The sequence below is a fragment of the Rhineura floridana genome, chromosome 5 (assembly GCF_030035675.1).
Source record: "Rhineura floridana isolate rRhiFlo1 chromosome 5, rRhiFlo1.hap2, whole genome shotgun sequence".
Lineage (NCBI taxonomy): Eukaryota > Metazoa > Chordata > Lepidosauria > Squamata > Rhineuridae > Rhineura > Rhineura floridana.
The window spans coordinates 43,839,225-43,858,959 of NC_084484.1; the positions used below are offsets into that span (position 1 = coordinate 43,839,225).

General features: G+C 43.4%; 1 protein-coding gene across 3 annotated transcripts in view; it reads left to right on the forward strand.

The window, feature by feature from the left end:
- PCCA (propionyl-CoA carboxylase subunit alpha) overlaps positions 1-19,735 on the forward strand; it is a 437,395-nt gene that overhangs the window by 150,628 nt on the left and 267,032 nt on the right. For all 3 annotated transcript variants that reach the window (XM_061626591.1, XM_061626592.1, XM_061626590.1), the window contains exon 12: positions 7,581-7,731. In XM_061626591.1, the coding sequence (XP_061482575.1) occupies positions 7,581-7,731 (151 nt within the window). The remainder of the gene's footprint in view (positions 1-7,580; positions 7,732-19,735) is intronic.

Below are 19,735 nucleotides of genomic sequence, written 5' to 3' on the forward strand. Positions count from 1 at the left end.
AGTGTAGAGGCACAGCCTCTATCATGGCTTCCAGCTCCTGTAAGCCCCGCAGTGCAGTTGCCCTCATGGGGAAAGCAAACCCCAAAGCAGAACATCCAGCAAAGAGGCCCAAAGTGCTCCCACCTCCTCCCAAACCAAGCGCAGCACCACTGCCATTACCCAGGCAGGCCTTGGGGCCTTCGTTTACTATAGATGTTCAGGCAGAGGCATCCATGGTCCGCCACTCTACCAGCAGGCAGAAAGTGGCTGAGGCACACAGTTTGGTGGGCAGGGCAGCTTCAGAGGGTGTGGCACCTAAGACTAATAGGCAAGTCAGCCAGAACAGGCAAGGGCCTGATAACCCAAAAGGAGATGAGGGGAGGGACTCTCAAAGGGACCAAGAATCATTATCTGAAGAAGAATGCATTCAATCTCACCCTGATTTAGATTCCATTTTCTCTGTGAGATCCTCTCCTGAGGAATTCACAGGTTTTTTCGAGGCATCTGTGTCTCACCAAGCCTTGCAGGGGATGGGGAGGGCAATCTCACCCTCTTCTCCCCATATTGCAGGTGGGGGGTGCACCAACCCTGTTGTTCTCATGTTCAGCCTCTTCAGTTACAACTGTCAGCTCACATGCTACAACAATTAAAGGAACAACTGAGGGGTTCTCTCTTAATGGATCTAGCCAGAGATTTATCTGCTCCTTCAACTTCAATACAGCACCCCCCACACGACACATCTAGGATGCAAGTGGCGCAAGGATCCTCCACAGCTCACTCATCATCAAACCCATGGCCTCCTCCAACACACTTCACCTGATCCTTAAGCCTCCACCCAAGGTAGACATTCTCAACCTACAGAGGATACACCTGTCGGGCCAGACAACGAGCTAATTGTCGTAGACAAAGAAGAGTAGAGTGGAGACTCAGAATCTGAAGAGATTTCAACCAACAGGATTTTTCAAGAAGCTCATTTTCTTGCCCTCTTGTGCAAGGCAATGGAAGCCAGTTTAAACTCCTGAGAAGATCCTCCAGCTCCTTAAGCGTCTAGGGTTTCAGCAGTGTGTCCAGACCCAAAACCTAAGTCAAGAGTACTGAAACTTCCTACACTACTACCCAAAGTGATCAAATCAGAGTTTAATGTCCCATTGCAATTTAAGAAGTTGGTGCTGACCACTAACAAATATTATACATTGGAGCAACAGATCATGGACCAGCTGAAAGTCCTGCTGGAAGACGCTCCCATAGTCAATTTACTAAATTCATCCTTGAACCCAAAGGACTCAGATGCATCTCAAGGACGCGACAGAATGTAAATTGGACCAGGGCCTCAGAAGGATCCATGAAGCTAGTGCACTTTCCATCCATGCAGCAGCAGCCTCTTTGGTCTTTGCAAGAGCTTCTCTTCTATGGCTAGAGGACCTTCTGGATAGTCCACAACAGGACCCAGACAGAACCTACAAGTCCTTGTTAAAGATTTCTTGGGCAATGACCTTCACGGCAGATGCATCCATGGATGCCACCCAATTTTTGGCAAGGTCATTAGCGGCGGGCATCTTCACTCAAAGGACCCTGTGGTTGCGCCACTGAGAAGCGGATATCACAGCCCGCTCTTATCTCGCTTCAGAACCCTATGTGGGAGGTAAGTTATTTGATGATGACACCCTAGCGGGTGTCTTGGAATCTAAGGAAAAGAAAAAAAACTATGCCTTCCACTAGGAAGAGAGATGACAGAAGACCCTTTCAAAGAGCTTTTCATCATATCTATCGTCGCAATACTTTCAAGGCTCCAGGACATTGGGAAGGTCAAGGGATACCCGAACTTGTTGCCCTTTCTGGAATAGACAATGCACCCAGACAAAAAGCCAACAACACTTCCCCAGTAGACCATAGTTTGGGTCCCAGTCGCAAGGAATAAGCATCAATTCTGACACCAACATCCCTCTGGTGGGAGGCTACCTCCAGTGCTTTGCTCAACGGTGGAGGGGCACATAATCAGACCAATGGGTGCTACACACCCTCCGGTATGGCTTGACATTGGAATTCACATCTCCCCCTCTAACGAGATTTGTTCCATCCCCCCTCTCAGCATCTCAAGACAAAGAAGGACCCTTCAAGCACCTTCCCATCTTCTTCAAATCGCAGCAATAGAACCTGTCCCGACAGGAGAGAGATTTTTGGGAAATTACTCAATATTCTTCACTGTTGCGAAAACAAATGGTTCATTCAGGGTGGTACTCGATCTAAAGAACCTAAACGAATACATAAAATACCACAAGTTTCACATGGACACCTTACTTTCAATCAAGGAGGCACTGAGAAAGGGAGACTTCCTCACCTCAGTCGACTTAAAGGAGGCCTACCTCCATGTCCCTATTTTTCCTCCTCACAGATGCTACCTCAGTTTCGTGGTAGGGGATGACCACTTTCAGTACAGGGCTATGCCATTCATCCTGTCATCTGCCCCCAGAGTATTCATGAAGATCGTGGTTGCTCTGGTGGCACACCTCAGGACACAGGGAGTCCATGTATTTCCCTACCTAGGTGACTTCCTGATTTGGTCCCCATCGCTGCACAAGGCCTGGGAGGATCTGCATGTCACCTTGGCTTGCCTGAAGTATCATGGTTTCCTAATCAACCAAGCCAAGAGCCAGTCATTCCCCTCCCACTGCATTGTGCATCTGGGGGCCACTATAGACTTGCAGCAGGGAATAATATGGCTAGCACATGACAGAGTGAACAAGATATGCACAGCAGTATCGCATCTTCTGGCTTCACTGTCAGCAGATCTTATGCAACTGGCAGCTGTCCTTGGGTGGATGGTCTCAACATTCCAAAATACCCCATGGTTACATCATCACTCTCACCCCCTACAGTGGGTATTACTGCCTTTCCAGAGCAAGATAGCATCCTGGCAATGCTAGAGAGTTGTACTGTCACCAGCAGTCCATCGGTCCTTAATATGATGGGCACATGAGCCCATTCTGCTAAAGGGGTGCCTTTCCAGGATCCCCTATGAATATTGATCACATTGGGTGCCAGCCTATCAGGCTGGGGAGCCATTTGCGATGGCCAGATAGTGCAAGGAATATGTTGACTGCAGGAATCCACACTTCCAATCAATCTCCTGGAATTTCGGGCAATTCATCTGGCCCTGCTGCACTTTGCATGGTTCAGACGGTTGGGGGCGGTGCTTGTCAGGACAGACAACGTGTCCGCAAAAGTTCATTTGAACCATCAGGGAGGCACATGCTCGCCCCACCTCCAGAAGGAAGCTTCCCTCGTCTTTCAGTGGGCGGAAGAAAATCTGGAATCAGTCTTGGCAGAGTACCTCAGAGGGGAGGACAACGGTCAAGCTGACTGGTTGAGTCGAGAGAAAGTACATCAGGGGAAATGGAAGCTCCACCCAATGGCCTTTCAGGAGATAGTGGCACACTTTGGCAGAGTCAAAGTGGATCTCTTTGCCACCCGCCTTAACTGCCAAGTAAAAAAGTTCTTTGCCAGGCACATAACACCGGAGGCAGAGGGAATAGATGCTCTGACATCTCAGTGGCCTCCAGGTCAGTTGTATGCCTTTCTGCCACTTCTGATCCTCCCCAGCGTAATCCAGAAAATCTGAGCCGAAAGGGCACCAGTTCTGCTGGTAGCTCCTTGGTGGCTGAGGAGACCATGGTTTCCGGAACTCCTAGACCTGTTGGTCGATCCTCTGTGGCAAATCCCCCTCAGGGAAGGTCTGTTGTCACAGGAATAGTTTCTTCATTCGGATCCTGGCTGGTTGGCACTTCATGTCTGGATATTGAGCAGAGCGCAACATCTCTTGAGAGGCATTCCAGTCCAAGTGGTGGAGACAATGATGACCTCCAGATGTCCTTCCACCATTAGAATATATGAGGCTACATGGAAGGCCATCTTGTCTTGGGCACAGAAGAAAGGTATAACTCCAAGGAAAGCAGGTATTAAAGAGATCCTGTAATTCCTGCAAGAGGGCCGAGCATTGGGTCTTAGACCAAACATCCTGAGACGCCAGGCTTTGACATTGTCAACAATTTTATCCAACTTCCCAGAAAAACTGCTTGGATCTCACCCGTTCCTGAAACGTCACCAAGAACTGGAGCTAGGAGCTATGCAGAGCAGGAAGTCCCTGCAAAATTCAACAGTGCTCCTCTGCCTTCAACAGCTACCCACCTGATATCTTTTGACATGCACAGAGAAGACTTTCATGGTAAGACCAAAAGTCTCTTTTAGGTCATTTATGAACAAGTTAAAATTATAGGTCCCAATACCAATCCTTGGGGGACTCCACTTTCTACAGCCCTCTATTGGGAGAACTATCCAGTTATTCCTACTCTCCACCTCTTGCTACTTAACCAATTCCTGATCCACACGAGGACCTCTCCTCTTATTCCATGACTGCTAAGCTTACACAGGAGTCTTTGGTGAGGTACCTTGTCAAAAGCATTTTGAAAGTCTGGTAAGTACGCTATGTCCACTGGATCATCTCTATCTTCTTGTAGTTTTCCCAGGTCAGATGTTAACCTAACCAGCCTGTAATTTCTGGGATCCCCCCTGAATCCCTTTTTAAAAGTTAGTGGTACAGTGGCCGCTTTCCAGTTCTCATGTATGAAGGCAGATCTGAGAGATAAGTTACATATTTTTGTTAGAAGATTAGCAATTTTGCATTTGACTTCTTTGAGAACTCTTGGGTGGATGCCATCCAGACCTGGTGATTTGTCAGTTGTTATTTTGTTTAATAAGTCTAGATCTTAACCTCTCACTTCACCACTATTTGCCTCAGTTCCTCAGACTCCCTTCCTGCAAATGTTAGTTCAGGTTCAGGGATCTGCCCTACATCCTCCACTGTGAAGACAGATGCAAAAAATTCATTTAGCCTCTCTATGAGAGGTCAGATTTCAAGCAGACTGTGGGCTGGACATTCAGGGAGATCCCAAACAGCATATCTTAGTTCAAGCATCATATACTGTTTGGATCCAGAGAAGCAAAAGCTTGTTTTATTCAGCCATGAACTTTACTTTCCAGCAACCCCAAACATCTGGGGCCCTGTGGGGTACAAGGAGCTGCTGATGGATAGTAAAATTGGCTGACCCCTATAACATGAGTTTCTGTGTAGTGATGAAAGAATTTCATGGATCAAAGATCCATCCCTAATGTCACTACACTTCCTTAATGAAGATAAGTGTTGGCGCTAGGCGCATCTTGTCAGAAAGATTGTTCCATAATTTAGATTTACCACTCTAATATAAGAAGTATAATAAAATACTTATTGGAGTTTGCTTCCAAGTGGGGTAGATGAGAATGGATGAAGGAAAAAAAGTGAGAGATACTAGCTTGACAGGAAAACCTCCATTTTGTGACCCTGAAGAAGGTTTTGTCACCAACTGAAACACTTTGGGCAGTTTATTTTTCAGAAGGATTATTATTTTATAAAATACTTGTTTTTCATTACTGAGGCTTTGCTTCATTTAGCGGGTGAGAATGGAGACAGGTTTCTGTTTTTCAGAGTTTAATTTTTACCAAATTTCAGTTTTTCAAAATTCTGCAGACTCTTGTATGCCTGGACAACTTCTCAGTGTGAGGGTAGGAGCAACTTACAGCATGCTTTGATAGGGAAAGTAGCAAAAGTTAATATAAACTTCTGTTATTGAAATATCATCAAAATAGTGTGAAGAAGCATTGCCAGTATATATGTTTTTCTGAGTTGGTAAGCTTCTGGCCTCTGGAAGTTGATATATTTAGTGTCCTGTAGTGAGGAAACTTGCTGGTTGGAGGAACAGTCTTGAGAGTGAATCCCAAGGGGCTCCACAACTGCACTCTAGGGCAGAAGGAACAGCTGTGCCCAGGGAGGGGAGAGCTGGAACCATGCTGCGTGGAACAGATGAATCAAAGTAAGAAAAACAGAAAATTAAAACTTTCATCTTTAGGGTAAAGGAGAGAATAATTTAAGATACAAGCTGTTTCTGCCATTGGATGTCAGATTCAGTGTTGTAGGCTAAAGCTGAAACGGTAAAGTAGTTCAGTTTGGAGCTTTAAGGTTTTCCTTTCGTTTCAAGATTTCCACTAATACACCCAATTCTTTGTCTATTGCCTTAATTCAGTCTCTGAGAAAACACACACATACATGAAACCATGGCCATTTGGAAATGTTGCATAATTCCATAAATTAAATCATAAATGTTATTTTTGTAGTGCTAATGCTTCTTTGAATTGAGACGTTAAGATTCTTAAAAGTAGGTATACAGAGATGCATTATGTTTTTATCTTTAAAATATTGTAGTAATTTCAGTTAGATTATATTAGAACAAAAATTGGCTCTCTTTTTCACAATAAACTTCAGCTGATTCAGATGGGAACAAGCCTGTCTTCAATTCTCCTCTAGTGTGACCATGAATAGTTTGGAAAAATTCACTTCCATTTTTATTGTACAAACTTGACAAACTGTGATTAATCTTAATTATAGTTTGTTTGAAATGAGATGATTTCAAACCGCATACTATGCTTGCTTATTTCAACCAACCATAGTTAAGATTAACCATGATTTAGGGTTTGGATGACATGCTAAACTGTGTTTAACAAAAAACTGAAGAGCTTTTGATATCTTTGTGGCCACACTGGAGAGGGAGGGGAAGGGATGGGATGAGGTGTGCCAGCCAAAGGGGAGGCTAGGCTTATTTCCATAAGATAAATCATGATTTATTGTAATGTAAAGCCTCTTCATGCTGTCTTTTGACACACTATTCCTCTGATTGTAAATTGTTTTAATTGATTGTAATATTGTACTTTTATATTGTAACCCTCGCTGGGGCCTTATGATGAAGGGCGAGTAAGAAATAATAATAATAATAATAATACATACTATTAGAGAGAAGTTTCATTTTGATAGTAGCACATTCTTTCATCTTAAGATTGTGAGGTTTTTGAGACTCTATCAGGTCCAGTGAATTATATGTGAGCACTTGATACTGGATTATTGATGAAGTTAAGCAAGTGTGAATCTAATTAGTGGTTGAAAGGGAATCCTTGGAGAGCTCAGAGTAACCATTCTTAAACCCTCCAAAAAAGAAACTAGCATACATACAAATTATTTGTATTTGTATGTAGGTCTATTCCATGTAAGGGCTACAGCCACATATTTTTGTTACACAGATCAAAACCTAAAAATTCATTGCTTGGGAGATGTACTTTATTTTTCTAAATGCATTAAAAAAGATCCTTGAGGAATATGAAGGATGCCTCTTATAAGGGGTATTTTCACAATATTTTATAATAAGGGATGTCTGTGATTAATTATTGTTTTAAATGTTTTTACCCACTTGGATCCACTTTACAGACTTTTGAAATCTGTGAACTTAGAATGAGTGTTAACATTAACATTCTGTTAGTTGATTATTACAAGTCAGTTTTTTGTAAAATAAAATAAAAAAAAACAAAATTACTCTCCATGCATGTAGTTAGCAGTGCTTTAACTGTTTGCTGAGGGCGGCAGCTGCTATACATGACTTTCCTTCTTATATTTGAGTGTCTAAAGCATAAATCGTTAACTAAACAAAATAAAAACCCCACACATATTATCTCTACATGTGCAGCACTTTCTTGGATCCTGAGACACGCAGAGCTATGGGAGAACAAGCTATAGCTCTTGCCAAAGCTGTAAAATACTCATCTGCTGGAACAGTGGAATTCCTTATGGACTCAACAAAGAAATTTTACTTTTTGGAAATGAACACTAGACTTCAGGTACGGGGTAGGGAGAGGGAGGGGAATTGTGTTATTTTTAGAACACAGGTGGATGAAAAATAATATGCTAAAAATATGCATGCTTTTTTGCTTCTTTAAAGTCACAGCAGAGTAATTTTATTCCTAATGTTTCTTCCTTTATGTTTGTGGTTGTGGTATGCTGTGCTGAAAACAATGTTTTTGAGTTAGACCTTGAAAAGAAAGGGTTAATTAATCTGGTGAAGATACAGTAGCATTTACCAGTTGTCTTATTTGTTAGAGAGAAACAAGGCATCTGGTTTGTCCTCAGCACACCAGAAAATGGGATGCTTTAAAATTAAAAGTGTGAAATGTGGATCAGAGTGAGTGAACATTGGGAATACCATACACTAGTTAAGTTACCCATGAAAATTGTTTCCAGTGCTTCTAAACACAGGCAAGCTGCATAACTTAGAAACAATGTGGCAACACAGAACTCTGCATTTCTTCTGAAGAATATTCAGAATCATTCATGTGAACTGCTATGATAGCACAGATTAGGACTCAGCTCAAGGATATTGATGCTTGCCCAAGGTTGTGCGTTCTTTCCTTTGCTCTAGACTATGATTCCCGTTGAAGCACTTTTTGTATTACAAATATTAGTGCTTTTGCGCCTGTCCCATGTATAATCTTTCCGTCCCTGACTGAATGACCATTGATTCAATATGTATTATTTTAAAATCTGGTTTGATGTTTTGTGATCATGAAAAAAGAACAATCAAGATATCAAATGATCTATGGAGAAACACATATGCTAAGATCTTATCCACTGAAGAATGCCATAAGCTAAGCCTGCCATTAAATAAACTATAAGAAGCTGTAATGTAGGCTTCCATTTACTGCTGATACAGGAACTTGGAAAAGAGTCTCTAAATGTGGCCAAATGCACTTCAAACTTAATATAGTGGCACAGATATTTCTGGGCACGGTACAAAGGTGGCAAGGGAATGAGCTGTCTAGCCATCTTAAGTTTATTTATTTATTTATTGCACTTGTATACCGCCCCATAGCCGAAGCTCTCTGGGCGGTTTACAGCAATCAAAAACATTAAAACAAATATACAATTTAAAACACATATTTTAAAAACAATATAAAACACAAATTTTAAATTTAAAACAATATAAAAACAATTTAAAACACATGCTAAAATGCCTGGGAGAAGAGGAAAGTCTTGACCTGGCGCCGAAAATATAACAGTGTTGGCACCAGGCGCACCTCGTCAGAAAGGTCATTCCATAATTTGGGGGCCACCACTGAGAAGACCCTCTCCCTTGTTGCCACCCTATGAGCTTCCCTTGGAGTAGGCACCCGGAGGAGGGCCTTTGATCTTGACCGTAGTGTACGGGTGGGTTCATATCGGGAGAGGCGTTCCATCAGGTATTGTGGTCCCAAGCCGTGTAAGGCTTTATAGGTCAAAACCAGCACCTTGAATTGAGCTCGAAAACATACAGGCAGCCAATGCAAGCAGGCCAGAATCGGTTTTATATGTTTGGACTGTCTGGTCCCTGTTACCAATCTGGCCACTGCATTTTGCACAAACTGCAGTTTCCGAACCGTCTTCAAAGGCAGCCCCATGTAGAGTGCATTGCAGTAATCTAATTTGGAGGTTACCAGAGCATGGACAACTGAAGCCAGGTTATCCCTGTCCAGATAGGGACGTAGTTGGGCCACCAACCGAAGTTGGTAGAAGGCACTCCATGCCACTGAGGCTACCTGAGCCGCAAGTGACAGAGATGGTTCTAGGAGAACCCCCAAGCTATGAACCTGCTCCTTCAGGGGGAGTGCAACCCTATCCAGGACAGGTTGGACATCCACCATCTGGTCAGAAGAACCACCCACTAGCAGCATCTCAGTCTTGTCTGGATTGAGCCTCAGTTTATTAGCCCTCATCCAGTCCATTGTCACAGCCAGGCACCGGTTCAGCACATTGACAGCCTCACCTGAAGAAGATGAAAAGGAGAAATAGAGCTGCGTGTCATCAGCATACTGATGGCAACTCACTCCAAAGCTCCGGATGACTGCACCCAACGGTTTCATGTAGATGTTGAACAGCATGGGGGACAGAACTGACCCCTTTGGAACCCCATACAGGAGAGTACAGGGTGCCGATCAATGTTCCCCAAGCACCACCTTCTGAAGGTGACCTGCCAAGTAGGAGTGGAACCACCGCAATGCAGTACCTCCCACTCCCCACTCAGCTAGTCTCCCCAGAAGGATACTATGGTCGATGGTCTCGAAAGCCGCTGAAAGATCAAGGAGAATCAACAGAGTCACACTCCCCCTGTCTCTCTCCCGACAAAGGTCATCATACAGGGTGACCAAGGCTGTTTCTGTGCCAAAACCAGGCCTGAAACCTGACTGAAATGGATCCAGATAATCTGTCTCATGCAAGAGTGTCTGGAGCTGGCCTGCAACCACTCGTTCCAGGACCTTGCCCAGGAATGGAACATTTGCTACCAGCCTATAATTATTAAGATTTTCTGGGTCCAGGGAGGGTCTCTTCAGGAGTGGTCTCACTACTGCCTCTTTCAGGCAGCCAGGGACCACCCCCTCTCACAGAGGCATTAATCACTTCCCTGGCCCAGCCGGCTGTTCCATCCCTGCTAGCTTTTATTAGCCAAGAAGGGCAAAGATCCAGCACAGAAGTGGTTGGACGAACCTGTCCAAGCACCTTGTCAACGTCCTCAAGCTGCACCAACTGAAACTCATCCAAGAAATCGGGACAAGGCTGTGCTCTGGATACCTCGCTTGATTCACCTGCTATAACACTGGAGTCTAAGTCCTGGCGGATGCTAAAGATTTTATCCTGGAAGTGCCTAGCAAATTCATTACAGCGGGCCTCAGATGGTTCTACCATGTCCCCGGGGGCCAGAGTGTAATAGCCCCTGGACAATTCTGAAGAGCTCCGCTGGGCAGCAGATTGATCATTTGATAGTGGCAGCAAAATATTGTTTTTTTGCTTCCCTCACTGCCCCTAAATACAGCTTACCATAGGCACTTACCAGTGTATAATTGCATCCACTAGGAGTTCGCCTCCATCTGCACTCAAGCCGTCTCCAATATTATTTCATTGCTCTCGGCTCTGGGGTATACCATGGAGCCGTACGAGCTCTACACAGGAGAGGGCGCTCAGGAGCAATCATGTCAACCGCCCGGGTCATTTCTGTATTCCACTTTTCAACCAGGGTTTCGACAGGAGCGCCAGCCCTATCAGCTGGAAAACTCCCCAGAGCCCTTTGGAAACTATCCGGATCCATTAGTCTTTGGGGGCGGACCAACTTAATAGGTACCCCACCCTTGCAGAGGGGAAAAGCCACTGTAAGTCTAAACTTCAGCAAGCAGTGATCTGTCCATGACAGAGGGACTGATGTAAGGCCCCCCATATTCAGATCACCACCTCCATGTCCAGATGCAAAAACCAAATCTAGAGTATGCCCTGCTACATGTGTTGGGCCAATGGCATATTGGGACAGTCCCATGGTTGTCATGGAGACCATGAACTCCTGAGCTGCCCCGGTTAAGGTGGCCTCGGCATGGATGTTGACATCCCCCAGAACCAACAGTCTGGGGGATCTCAACAGTACACCCGAGACCACCTCCGTCAGTTCACCTAGGGAGTCTGTTGGGCAGTGGGGTGGGCGATACACCAACAGAATCCCCAGTCTGTCCCGCTGACCCAACATAAGGTGCAAACACTCCAGACCAGTAGTCACATGGACAGGGTGCTTGCAGAGGAAGATGGAACTCCTATAGACCACAGCAACCCTCCCTCCCTGACCCTCAGGTCTACCCTGATGCTGGACCAGGTACCCTGGTGGACATAGCTGGGAGAGACTGACTCCCCCCTGCTCACCCACCCAGGTCTCGGTTATGCATGCCAGATCGGCTGCCTCATCCACAATTAAATCGTGAATGAGGGAGATCTTATTATGCACCGATCTGGCCTTTAGGAGCAGCATCCAGAAGCCTGAGAGCTGGCTGATAGAGCAACCAACAATCCTGCGGGTGTGGGGAGGACCGGAACAAGGCTCAGCCATTAACTGCCTGGGCCGCGTTCCCCTTACCTGGCAAGTCCTCCTCACAATGCCTCATATCTCCCTCTACCCGTCACTACGCTAATTGGGGGCCCTCAAATCTCCCCACTTGGCTCCGAGTCCTCTCTCCCAGGCACATGACTCAAGACCCACAAAAAGGCAGACAAAGCAGGAGCCACCTCAGCCAGCCAGCTTATGTATCCCCTCCAGAGAAGGGACAGGTAGAAGGAATCAGCCACAGCTGGCTGAGTACCTCGGGCCTGGTCCTGCAAGTCGTGGCAACCTGCAGCACAGGAGCCCAACAGGGTGAGGGTGGTGGTAGTGGTAGCCGAGCAGCAGCAGCAGCGGCAGGCAGGCAGACAGCAGCAGCAAACGGCTCTGTTTCCCTGGAAGGGATGGTGGTGTTCCCTTTCCTCCTGCAGGCACTGGGTCTCATGTATCCCCACTACATGGATATTACAGAAGGCAGAAGCGATACGTCATTTAAAAATTGACTGTAAACACAAACACATCTGCAGACTCTCCTGGCTTTAGAGTTAAATTTGGAAAAAAGCTTTATGAGAATTACTAAGTTTGGCTCTTAATAAAAAGGAAGAAAAACCTAGATGGCTAGTTAAGAGTCTGCTAATAGACATCAAAGTTTGAGGGCTGGGGGAAAGTGACAGATCAATTGGGAAAACTGGTGATGAGGCCAGTAAAATTACTACTCACCAGCTTCAAACTGAAACACTAATTAGAGACAATACACAGCCAAGATAGAGGAATTAGAGAAATGTACCTAACAAACATTTTAATTAAAGGTTAGTACATTTCCGATAAAGTTGGAAAGAATAGATCTGCCTAAATAGTGTTTAAACTGACTTTCTAAAGTTTCCAGTGACAGAGTTTCTCCATCTGGAAAGATTTTTCTGCAGCCTTGGCAATTGTATGAAGAACACTAATTGTGAGAAAGAGGTTGAGCTCAATATATTAGAGGATTCTGGCTGCATTTGCATGATGGGCTGAGCCAGACATTGGCTTAGTGAAATCATGCAAATGTGTGGGCTCCTGGAGAAGAGCTCTCGGCCACTTTGCTCCTCCCTGACTTCCTGTAACTTGAGCCCATTATTCCGTGTCCTGCAATGTGGAATGATTGAGAAGAGATCCTGGCCCTCCCCTGTGTGACAACCTTTCAAGTACTTGAAGAGTACTATCATAGCTCCCTTCAGTCTTCTCTTCTCAAGGCTAAGCATGCCCAGTTCTTTCAGTTTCTCCTCATAGGGCTTTGTTTCAAGTCCTATGATCATCTTTATTGCCCTCCTCTGAACCTGTTAGCTTGCATCCTTAAAGTTTGGTATCCAGAACTGGATGCAGTATTCAGGATGAGGCCTAACCAGTGCTGAATAGAGGAGAACTAGTACTTCACATGATTTCGAAACTACATCTGTTAATGCAGCATATAATAGCATTTGCCTTTTTTGGAGCTACATTGCACGGTTGGCTCATATTCAGCTTGTGATGAACAATTCCAAGATCCTTCTCGCATGTAGTATGGTTAAGCCAAGTATTCCCCATCTTAGAACTGTACCTAGTATCTTTTTCCTAGGTGTACAACTTTGTACTTATCCCTGTTAAATTTCATTCTGTTTTCAGCCCAATGCTCCAGCCTGTCAAGATCACTTTGAATTTTGTTTGTATCCTCCAGGGTTTTATCTATCCCTCCCAATTTTGTGTGTGTGTGTGTGTATGTGTGTGAACGTAATTGTGATTAAGCAAACAGAGGTTTTTATTGTATTAACAAAACGTTTCAGCTTCCGCCTTCATCAGCTGCTAACATACAAATGCTGTTACGAAGGTGGCAGTTATAGAGCTTTGAGGATGGAATGCTCAGAGGGGCTTCATGTGCAGAGGCTAAGTAGTGGTGGTACTGTCCTCCAGGTTCAGGCCATGTGGTGCCAATGTGTCCAGAGAGTAAATCCAAAAATTCTCCTTTTTAGTCAATGCCCAGTTCTTTCACTTTCTCCTCATAGGGCTTTGTTTCAAGTCCTATGATCATCTTTATTGCCCTCCTCTGAACCTGTTAGTTTGCATCCTTCTTAAAGTTTGGTGTCCAGAACTGGATGCAGTATTCAAGATGAGGCCTAACCAGTGCTGAATAGAGGAGAACTAGTACTTCACGTGATTTCGAAACTACTTCAAAGCTCAAAGCTCTATAACTGCCACCTTGGTAACAGCATTTGTATGTTAGCAGCTGATGAAGGCAGAAGCTGAAACGTTTTGTTAATACAATAAAAACCTCTGTTTGGTTAATCACAATTACGTTCATATATATTTTTAGGTGATTAACGGAATCCTTATAGGGATCCAGAGCAAGCTTGAGTGAAGTTCTGTTTGTTGCTTTCAAAACTGTCTTTTATTTATTTATTTATTTATTTATAAACAAACAAACAATTTCATTTCTGGTGCCAAGGTATCTCTCTCTCTCCTTCCAAGAGGAGGAGGGGACTGTAGTGACTAGTGGTTAGAGATTATAAGTCTGGGGGACTGGGCCCTGGCAGAGCAGCATTCAAAAATGCCACACTCCCCCCATCCTCTCCTCATGTGCTGTTTGTGTGAGCCAGGAGGGACCTGTACTGACTTGTGGTTGAAGAATGTAGGTCTGGGGATTGGAACCTGATCCTGGGAGAGCAGCATTCAAAACCTCCATGTTTCCCCTACCCTCTTATAGAATGTTGTGTGAACTGTAGTGATTAGTGGTTAGCGAGTGTAGGTTTTATCTACCATGTCTATATGTACCTAATTTTCTGGTAGGGTTGCCAACTTTTTTATTAGCTGCTGTTTTTCCTGGCTTTAACAGCAGCTTCATATGCAGACATGAGCAAATGTTGACCTGCTCCCCCTCCCCCTCTAAAAGCACAGACAAAATGGGCACCACACTGAAAATGTCTGGGTTTCTGTCTTTAAACTTTGGATTCTGCCCCAGTTTTTTGAATAACACCCTGAAAATTGGCACCCTTGTTAAGCAAGCAATTCTGAGTTGAACAGTATATTTTTGTAAAGGTTCTTTGTGTATTGCGCTTATGCAGATTACCAGAATGCCGGGGGTGGGGGTCTTTTTAAAAGTAGAGAGAAAATACCGTTTTTGTCTTCAACCTGTGGAGTGTCTCTGTTTGTTGAATAACTCCATGAAAGCTGGCAGGCTTGTAAATAGGTATTTGTGAGTTGAGCAGTATAATTTTTGTAAGGTTTCCTTGTGAATTGCACTTATGTGAACCCCCAGAAAGGGGGGGATAATTGTAGTTATAAATGAGTTCTATACTGTCTTTTCTCCCTGATATGTTACTTTTCTGCCTGCAGGGATATTTGTTTTCTTGTTTTGTGGCACATGCCAGGGGAGGAGGCTTAGCGATCAGGGAAGGGATGCTGCCTCGCTCCTTGATTTGGTGGTGGGATGAGATAGTCAGTGGTACATTAGATAATTTTAGACTCTGGACTTAGTGATCCTTTGGGGATAACAACCCCCCCCCGATGGCATGCTATATATATAAATATATATATATATTAATTCAGAATGTGATAAGCCAATCTTTCTACTTTGAAGCAAAGGCTGTGAAGAAAAAATAGGATTGTTCATAATACAAACCGGAGATCGGGAACTTGTAGTTTAGCAATGTCTAGATAGCCACAACTCCCATCACTTCCAGCTGGCATGGCTAAGGTTCAGGGGTGATGGGAGTAGCACTCCAACAACTTCTGGAGGGCCACAGTTTCCCCATCATTGGTCATAAACTGGGTGTGGGAAACCTTTGGGCCTCCAAGTGTTGCTGAACGAGGCTGCAACTTGGGTTGGGAGGGTCCATGCATAGCCCCTTTGTAAGCATTTTCAGTAATGTGCCTCTGAGCATATGGTGAGTGCTGACAACACCTGCAATTAGCCCAAATACAGTAGGGCCCCGCTTTTCGGCAGCCCGCTTTTCAGCTGCCCGCTAATACGGTGGCTTTCAATTAGAGTAAGGCCCCACTCATACGGCACTTGTTCCACTTTTACAGCGTTTTTTGGATACCAGGCGCCATTCTATTGAATGAGTTCTGCTTTTCGGTGGGTTTTGCCTTTCAGCAGGGGTCTGGAACGTAACCCTCCATATGAGTGGGGCCCTACTGTAATAGAAACCAGACATGTGAGACAGGGAGTAGATTGTGCCATGAAAGAGAACCTGACACTGTGATTTAATTTCCACATGTCCTGTGGTGTTCTTAATATTGTTGCTTCCTTCCTGCTGAAATTCAACCAGCAGAGGATTTATCTCATTTCTGTTGTTTGGACTCAGTGCAGCTGTTGCTAGCACTCACCATATGCTCAGAGGCACATGTTACCAAGTTCTCCCAAGCTATACAGGAAGTGCACTGTGAGAGCCCAATCAGCTCTTTATATTGTTGCTTCCCTGCTAAAATGCAATCAGCACAGCACGTCTTGTGTCTGTTCTTTGGGCTCGCTGCAGGTGCCACCAGTGGTTGCCATATGTTTCAGAGGCACAAGTTGCCAAATTTTACCAAGCTACAGAGGGAATGCATTGGGTTGTGGAAGACCAATCAACTGTCTTTACATTGTTGCTTTTTCCCTGCTGAAATGTGACCAGCACAGCACATGTCTTGTTTCTGTTATTTGGGCTCATTGCTCAGAGGCGCATGTTACCAAATTCTTCCAAGTTGCACAGGAAGTGCATTGGACTGTGGAAGACCAACTCAAATTGTGTTTGCATTTTCGCAAATTTGTAGGCAAGTACAGTATCTCAGAGAGGAGGCATGATCTCCTGCACCCCTGGTACATTTACTATAGCCAGCCATTTCCCCTGCTTTTTAGAGTTTGATAGGAAGATATGTGCATCTATAGCAACGTTCTTAAATTGGAGGTTTTTTTATAATAGAATGTTCAAAGAGAGCTGCTTTTGTGCTATTACATATGTTGTGGGAAGGCATCTAACCATTTTGTTTGCTAGTAGCAAACTTCTTTATTTAACCTGCGGTTAAAGAGGTTAATCTTTGTTGAATGAATTTAACCTAGCATATAAAGAGCAACAATGATCTGGTAGCTAAAATTAATGAAATAATGAATAAATTCATATTCATTTTCTATTTTGCTTTGCTAAAAAGTCACTGAAAAAAATGAGAATCAACTTTCCCTGTAATCTTGAGTGAAAACCTTGGCTAGGACATCTGATCATTCTGGATCTCCATTTAAAATTAATTCAGCATGTGCACATAACTTTAAAAAAGATCTTTAGCAGCTTTAGTATGAAAGGAGTAAAATTACGAGGCTGTGGGGGGAGAATAAAGTGATGGAATTGAAATAAAGGAATATGTGCCATAAATAAGTGGCAAAAGAGGCAAGGTAGAATAGTTAATGCTGCGTGTTGCTGGTTAAATTAAAGGGGGAAATCTCAAACTCCCAAACCTCTTCAGCAACATAATTACATGCTGTTATATGATATATATTTAAATGAAATTGTTTTGTAATTTACTCAGGAAGCAGGGTCACATTGGTCCTGCATGGAGAACAGGTTTTGGGAACACATGATATATGCCAAGTCAGGAGTTTGTTTTTCATTTTTCATTAAAGTCGTAAGTTTATCTTTACTATGCAAGTGTGAATTCTAGCTGAAGTAGGTTGGAGTTCAGTAATTTTCTCTTACAAACATGTGCCATGTGCTTTGTCTGTGCTAAAATATATGGCACCATTCTGTCTTTGCAAATCAATGGATTTGCAACATCTCTTTGGGAGATCTGGATTAATTTTGAATTAAGTTTCCTCTGGTGGCTAAAGAGGCAACCCTTTAGATTACTCAGACCTGCTGCAGGTGCCCACACTTGTCATCCTTAGAGAAAAGGTTTCTTGCACTTAAAATTGTACTAGAGGCATAGGGAATGTTGCCACTTACAGTCTTAGAGTTTCAGGTTGTGGTTTAGTAGATATTTTATATCACTATTTAAAAAATGTCAGCAATGGTGTCTAGTGTGATTATCTGACCTTACTAGAGGATCCCAAGACTGCAACAAACAGCAATGGTGGAAGCTGTTTCATTGGCAGCCAGCAGTGGTTCATCATCATCATCATCATCTCAAAGTGACTTACAAATATTAATAGAATATAGAAAACAAAGTATTTAAATCATACACACAACACATGGTAATCAAACCAGAAAAACAATCCCTCCTCCCAAATATGGCTGCCCATTTGCTACCGGGCCAATTTCAAGGTTCTAGTTTTGGTGTACAAAGCCCTATACAGCTTGGGACCAGGATACTTGAAAGATCATCTTATCCCTTATATACCCAGTCGATCACTGCACTCTGCAGGTGAGGGCCTCCTGCAGATACCATCTTATCAGCAGGTCCGTTCTGCACAACATAGGAAATGGACCTTTAGTGTAGTGGCACCTACCCTTTGGAATTCCCTCCCCTTAAATATTAGACAGGCACCATCTCTGTTATCTTTTCGGCGCCTATTGAAGACCTTCCTGTTTCAACAAACCTTTTAAGTTGAGACCTTATTCCAGTCTGCGTCTGTGTTGGAATTGCTTTTTAATATGTTTTTAAACCTTTTTTAAAACAATATGTTTTTGACCTTTTTTAAGATGTCTTCAAAGTGTTTTTAAAAAATGTTTTTAAATATATTTTGTTTTAATGTATTTTAAAGTCTGTTTTTATGATGTTTTAAAGTGTTTTTAGTGCTTTTGTTTGCTGCCATAGGCTCCTGCTGGGAGGAAGGGCGAGATATAAATCAAATAAATAGCCACCTTTTTCTGACCACCAGAAAATGCCCCCAAAGAAGGAGATTAATCTCTCACTGCTTTCCAGTAGGGCACTAGTAGACCTGAAAGTCTTCAGTCTTTTCAGACCCAGGACCCACCTTTAGCCAAACTCTTCCACACAGTTCCTCCATGATGCCTCAGACCATGGCATCCTCCTGGACAGTCTTGGTGAGTTGGTGGCACTGTGTTGCAGTGCTTCTGCTCCCTACCTTTGGGACTGGATTCAGGGAATAGTGGTGGGGATTATGTGTTTGTCCTGGACAGTTATCTCCAATGCTGTTTAATAGCTTTTTGAAGCTGCTGGGAGTGATCATTACATTTGGGGTATGGTGTTATCAGTATACTGGTGACACCAAGCTCTATTTTCTTGTCATAAAGGATACATCTCCTGATTCAGATGTAATAATCAGGAGAAGAGGTGACTGTTTTGAACCAGTGCCTAGATTTGTTTTCAAATTGTTTTCAACTTTATCAAATGTCCGATGATAGGAAAAGGGAAGGAATTATATATATATATATATTGCATAGTATACTAAATTAAGGTTTTGCATATAGGGTCAGCTATATGTCTATGTTTAACGAATCCCACTTGACCTGTATGAATGTATTTCGGGGCTGTATTACTTAAGCTTTCAGCCATTATTCATAAATATTTTGGCATCCTGATTTATCAAACTTATAGGCCTACAGGAGTCAACTGAATCAGTATTTTCATCTAGTTTTAAAATTAATATTATTTTAGACATGTGCCATGAGTTAGAAATTTGGTTACCATCTAGTGTATCATGAAATCAATGTAGATGAGGGATTCAAATTTCTTGAAATGTTTTGTAAAATTGGCTATGGAATCCATCTAAATCTGGGACTTTTCCTGGTTTTAATAAAATATTTGATTTCCTTTTCTGTAATTGTTTTATCAAGACTTTTTCTGTGCGTTAACTTTTTTGCTGCCAAAGGATTTTAAGTAATCTGTAATTTTCCTAGATAGGGCTGGAGGACATTTCTGATTAGGGATGGCTCCTCCTACTGGTTGTGACAGGCTGGGCCTAGAAACTTCTTAGTCTCCTCTCCAGGGGGAGGAGTCATCCCGTTCTCCAGACCGGCCCTGTCTGCGGCCTGTGAAGGTTGTGTCTTTTCTTCTCTCTGCTCAGAACTTCCTTTTAC